The sequence below is a fragment of the Pteronotus mesoamericanus genome, unplaced genomic scaffold, assembly GCF_021234165.1.
Source record: "Pteronotus mesoamericanus isolate MK-2021 breed Mesoamerican mustached bat unplaced genomic scaffold, CSHL_Meso_final contig_221, whole genome shotgun sequence".
Classification (NCBI taxonomy): Eukaryota; Metazoa; Chordata; class Mammalia; order Chiroptera; family Mormoopidae; genus Pteronotus; species Pteronotus mesoamericanus.
The window spans coordinates 17,540,835-17,546,834 of NW_026555092.1; the positions used below are offsets into that span (position 1 = coordinate 17,540,835).

The 6,000-nt window shown below is 45.7% G+C and overlaps 1 protein-coding gene across 1 annotated transcript; it reads left to right on the forward strand.

Moving 5' to 3' along the window:
• The first annotated feature begins 3,248 nt into the window (after positions 1 to 3,248).
• Positions 3,249 to 4,244, forward strand: LOC129069094 (olfactory receptor 2A12-like). The gene has a single exon (XM_054571603.1). The coding sequence runs from the start codon at positions 3,297 to 3,299 to the stop codon at positions 4,242 to 4,244; it is 948 nt and encodes a 315-aa protein (XP_054427578.1). The 5' UTR covers positions 3,249 to 3,296.
• The last annotated feature ends 1,756 nt before the right edge of the window (positions 4,245 to 6,000 follow it).

A 6,000-nucleotide genomic window follows, 5' to 3' on the forward strand; every position in this document is an offset into this window, starting at 1 on the left:
AATGCATAAAAGACACACAAAAGTGCTTTGAAAGGAAACAAAGCACATCTTAGTATTACCACTATGTCACACAGGGATGGCAGCTCAGCCGTAGGACTCCTCCTTCCTCAGTGTCTCAGTGGGAAGAAATTTCAGTCCCCAAATGGAAACTTCACAAGGATGCCCAGCTCCTTTACTCCAGGGGCCATGCCTGACATGTCTTGGGGACATGAACTTCCTGGCTGTGTCTTTCATCTGCCCAGAGGCCCTGTGCTGCATTTACCAGCATGGACAGGGAATCCTCGGGGCTTTTCAGGGACTAGAAATCCACTCTCCAACCCCATTCTGACAGAAGAGGACCAGGATCTGCCAGCTGGAAGCCCCTCCCGATGGGGCCGCTCTTAGGAGAGGTGCACGTCTCCCCTTTACGGTCACCACGCTAAGAAGCAGGGGTGACTGCATCGCCCAAGAATGACAGAAACCAGGCTGATGCTGCCGCAGCCGTAAAGGAGGCAAGTCAAGCGGAAGAACAGGGTGCTGGTCATTTGTAGGTGAGACTGAAGGAGGCGCTGGGGGGCTTGCCTTCCCTGGGTATCCCAGAGAAGGGACAAAGGATCCCCACCCTCGTCTCTGCCCACTCACTGGGGAAGCAGAGAAGGGTGCATCTTCCCTCACTTTCCAGACTTACACACACCCTTCTCAGGAGCAAGCGCCCTCCCACCCTGGTGGGCTGCTGATGAGGCATCTGCTCCCTCCTTCTCTCCCAGGATTACAGAGGCTAGCAAGTGACAGGGAGGCGAGGGCCGATGGAAAGAGGAGGGTGGATATGAATATGGCATTTTCCTGGTGCAAGGTTTTGACTTAATTGTTTCTTCACAGGTGCTTTTGAGAGAGGCAGTAGGCACAGTGGTTAAGAGCCTGGCAGGTCTATGCAGCCAGAGACCTCGGAGTTAGGCCAGGTCCTGCAACTTAGTAGCTTGGTGGAAGGCAAAGCAGAATTCGATGCTAAAGCTGAGAAAGCTAGCACTGGACCAGGGCTCCAAAAGCAGAGTGCTGATCCCTACTATATCATAGGGCAAGATCGAAAGGAGACAGCGTCTTCCTACCATCTGGCTGGGAAGGGGATACACGAAATCTACAAGACTCAGCTGGTGGGTAAGGAGGAAACCCCGAGCTGAGCCCTGAAGATGAGTGGGATGTGCAGAAGCAGAAGAATTATGGAAGGCACTGGAGCAGATGACTCCTTGAGGGAAGGTGGAGGAGGTCTGCGTGGCGATACCGCAGACGCGGGGAGAATGGGGAGTGTGGAAGGTCTTTGGCTCAGAGAAGAGGCATCCCCGCTGCCCAGACTAGGATTCTTTGGTGGTCATGTGGATAACATTATGGCTCAGAAGTTTCAGAGAGAGTGGGGAATCACACAGACTTGGAAATCTGCTGGAAAGGCCTTAAATTCTGGTCTAAGGAGACATGGGGAATGACTTGGGAGACGAAACGGTACCTGCTGGTGGGTGCACCAGGGAGGGAGGCCAGTAAGAGACCACTGAAAAAGTCCAGGCCGGGGGTGTGAACTGGTGGGTAGGAGGGTGTGACCAGCCCTTACATCCTGGGTTCAGGGTTTGCAATTTGCACACTGACCAACCTTATTTCTTCCAAGTCTCTCCCCTCAATGTCTAAGACTCTGAGCATCCCTCGTCCTCCTCTTCCCTTCACAAGCATTTCTGATCTGGGACACTTTTCTTCTTAATCCCATGATTGAGGTTCCCTAAAGCACAGCATAAAAATATCACACCATCTTCTTTTGCCCATACGGCCTCAGGCAACTTTTCTACCTTCCAGACTTTCGCCATCATCCTGCAGCAGTCTGTCCCCACTGCCATGGTTTAACCCCGACCTCTGGAGCCTCAGAAAATGCCATGATAACTCCTCTCCCCTGCCTCCACTCTTCCTTTCACTCATCTTCCCATTACCCCAATGGCTACCATTTACTGAGCACTTCCAATAAACCAGGAATATTTCATGCACTCTCCGCTACGGAGGGAGTATTACGGATGGCAACCATGAGACTCTGAGAGGCTCAGTGACGTGGAAGCAGGTAAAAGGCTACAAGACTCAGGTGTGTTGACACTTGAATCTACACTCTATGTGCTTTCTTATGCTCTGGTCTCACGTCCCCAGCTCCGAAAGGAATCTCCCACCAACGCACTTCTGTTCAGTGGGCTGCTCAGCTCCCCATGGTGCTCACAGCACTGGTGCAGTCTTAGGTGTCCAGCCTGGCATCCCTGGTATCAAAGAATTGCAGGGCAGGAAGGGACCTTTGCAGTGGTCAAGCCTTACAGCTTCACTGTGAAATGGGGCCTTGAAGGTCCGAGAGGGGTCTGGAGTAACCAAAGATCACACAGCAAAATCAGAGCAGGGTAAGAACCAGCCCTCAGCTCTTTTGATTTACAGAATTGTTCCACTTATTAACCCTTTTCACTTGTCTACTAGGGTGTGTGTGTGTGTGTGTGTGTGTGTAACCGAATGTCTTGACATATAGTATCTCATATGCTCCTTGCCATTTTTCTGTGCCATAGGTGCATCACCTCTATGTACCAGCAGATGGGAAGACTGAGGCAAATGGAGGTGAAGGGACTTGCCCAAGGTCACACAGCTGGGTAGGTGACAACCGTGGGACATTCAGGAATAACTGGAGATAGCATGTCAGGAAGAAGTCACCCTCTCTGCTGCTCAGGGCTGTGAGGTCTCTTCTCTGCTTCCCAGCATGACTGCTCTTTTGTCATCAATGCAACGCCTTCCATTTTCTTCTCTACACCTTCAGTTCTCCTGTGATTTTGAGTTACCACCACACCAGCTCTCGCTTGACAGCATCTCAGGCAACCATAGCCACTGACACAGGCTTTCGGTGTCATTATTTTAAGTTCTCAGCAGAAAATTATCTTCCAGTTTGGGATAAGTGTACGCCCCTGGTAGAATTAGGCAGTGGCCAGGGTGTGGCTGTGTGCCCTGCTACAAACATGGCTACCAGGTGCCTTGCCTTCTCTGGGTGAGGGTGGTGTCCAGAGAAGAGCCTATGGGCAGTCAGACAACGTATCTTATACTCAGGTATGAATCCAGATCTTCTGACTTAATTTTCAGTGCCAGAGCTGCCTTAGCTTCCTTTCCAATTTCATCCAACTCAATAAAGGTTTGACGAAATCTGTACAACTTTCTGTGCAAGGTGCTATGCGTGTGACTCAAGTTCTGTCAACTCTGTCCTCCCTTCACAAGGCCAAGGACAGAACAGGGAAATCCTGTTTGTCTTTAATAAGCAGATCACCATGCAGAGCCTTGGCAAAAGGAACTACAGCTCTGTGTCCGAGTTCATTCTCCTTGGCTTCTCCAGTGAGTCACAGGTCAGAATGGCTCTGTTCACTTTCTTCTTCCTCCTCTACCTCATCACCCTTCTGGGCAATGGACTCATCATCACCTTGATCTACCTGGATTCACACCTCCACACGCCCATGTACTTCTTCCTCAGTATCCTCTCCTTGGTGGACATGAGCTATGTCACCACCACTGTGCCCCAGATGTTGGTTAATATGGTGTGTCCAAGTACAACTATCTCATGGGGAGCTTGTGTAGCCCAGATGTTCATTTTCTTGGTCCTGGGCATTGCAGAGTGTGTCCTCTATGCCATTATGGCCTATGACAGGTATTTGGCCATTTGCTTTCCCCTCCACTACACCCTGCGCATGAGCCATGCCGTTTGTATCAAGATGCTCACAGTCTGTTGGTCCATCAGCATAGCTGGGGCTCTTATCTACACTGTCTTCACCATGCGTCTGCCTTATTGTGGTCCCCACAAGATAAACCACTTCTTCTGTGAGGTCCCTGCTGTCCTAAAGTTGGCCTGTGCGGACACATCCTTCAATGACCGCTTGGATTTCATCTTGGGTTTCATCCTGCTTCTGGTCCCACTCTTCCTCATCCTGGCCTCTTATGTCCGCATCTTTGCCTCCATCTTGAGAATCCGCTCAACCCAGGGGAGGCTCAAGTCCTTCTCTACATGTGCTTCCCATGTCACTGTAGTCACCATGTTCTATGGGCCAGCCATAATCATGTACATGAGGCCTGGCTCCTGGTACGACCCAGAGCGGGACAAGAAGCTAGCCCTGTTCTACAATGTTGTCTCTGCCTTCCTCAACCCCATCATCTACAGCCTCCGGAACAAGGACGTAAAGGGGGCCTTTCTGAAAGTACTTGGTGGCAGAGGGACAGCTCAGTGACCCAGGATGTTTCAGAGTTGTCCAGAGTCAAGAGCAGACTTGATGGGTCTCATGTAGTTTCATAAAACTACATCAGTTCTGATCAACCTGAGCCCTCCTGGGCTTGTGAGCTACTGAGAGAGGATGTGGTCACCCCTAAACTGAAGGTCTCCCCATTGGGTGGAAACTTTTCAGCTGCCACCACCCAGCGACTCAGTTAAGTATTAAAAACAAAGGAATTCTTCTGCAAACATTATGTCCTTATGGCTCAAGGTCATTGCTTTGCTGCTTTTCCTGGGTTCTTTCCTCCCTTTTGCATGTTTATGTCATGGCAATATCACCACAGCCAACTGTTTAACATGTGCACGTGCGTTTCCACATTGTAAAGGATTTAGGGATGAAAATGACATAAGGAGTAGATAGATTATGCAGAAAGATGGCCATGCACTTACAAATAATATTTAGCATTGTTCTTTGCATTAAATGCTAGAAAATCTAAGCTACAATTATTTTAGACAGCTGTGTAACAGGACAGCTAATAATTAATCTGGTCTGGACTCAACTTGTGAAACTAACTTTGTCCTGGTTTTATAGTTTAAATCTCACTTTGATTTTGAGAAAATAGATATATTTCATAAAATAAAAATATGTGTGTTTATATGTATATTTATATATCATTATATAGATATCTGTATGCATATATCTATCTCTCCACAGAAGAGACAGAGTCACATAGAGATGATAGAAAATAATATAGCAAAAACTCTATGTTTTCACATCCAAAATAAAAATGTTAATATTTTGCCATATTTAGTCTCTTTTTATAGGATTAAATCATTACAGAAAAAACTGAAATGTTCTTTGAACATTCTCAAATCCCCTGTATCAATCACTATGATTAAACCGAAGTTTATTCAGTGTATTTTTAAGTTTTTGTTACATACAATGTATGAATGAACAATAAATAGAATTTTTCTTATATAAATTTAAATTTTTTTAATGATAGCATGATGTCATCATCATGTTCCTAACATCTACTCATTTGATAATTATAGGCCAGGCATATTTCCATTGATAAGCACTTGAATATACCACACTTCACTTATCTACTATTGAGCATTTGTTATTTCCAAGTTTATACTATTCAAATAAATCTGCAATAATGTCTTTGGACATTTTTCCATATTTAAGTATTTTTTCTAGGATTTATGTATATGTGGACTTTTCATAGTATAGAATCAAAGAATTTAACTTTACTAGATACTCCTAAATTGTTCTTCCAAGTAACTATACCAATTGACACCTTTCATTCCCATCCATACTTGATATTGTTCATGCATCTCAAACATCTTAATGTTCTTATCTATTGCATAGATGGAATGTGGCAACATTGCTTTTTGTTCCATCTGTAATTCCTAGTTCCTAATGAATTTAACATATTTTCATAAGATTGTTGGTAGTATTGTGAAATGGGTGTAGTAGGTTCTGAAGTCAATTTCTGTGTTCTTTTTTTTAATTATTGAACTTATTGGGGGTGACATTGGTTAACAAAATTATACAGGTTTTAGGTGTACAGTTCTATGACACATCACATGTACACTGTATTGTGTGTTCACCACCCCAGGTCAAGTCTCCATCCATCACAGTCACCCCTATATAGATTTCTACAGTTTTCCTACATAGTTTTAATCCCAGCTCTACCTACCCTTACTAACTTGGTGATGATAGGCAAGTTACATCATTTCTCTGTGTTTCAGTTTCCTTATCTGGTAATGGA

What these genes read in the sequence shown, in the direction of transcription:
- LOC129069094 (XM_054571603.1), top strand. Translation starts at nt 3,297, where the DNA reads ATGCAGAGCCTTGGCAAAAGGAACTACAGCTCTGTGTCCGAGTTCATT.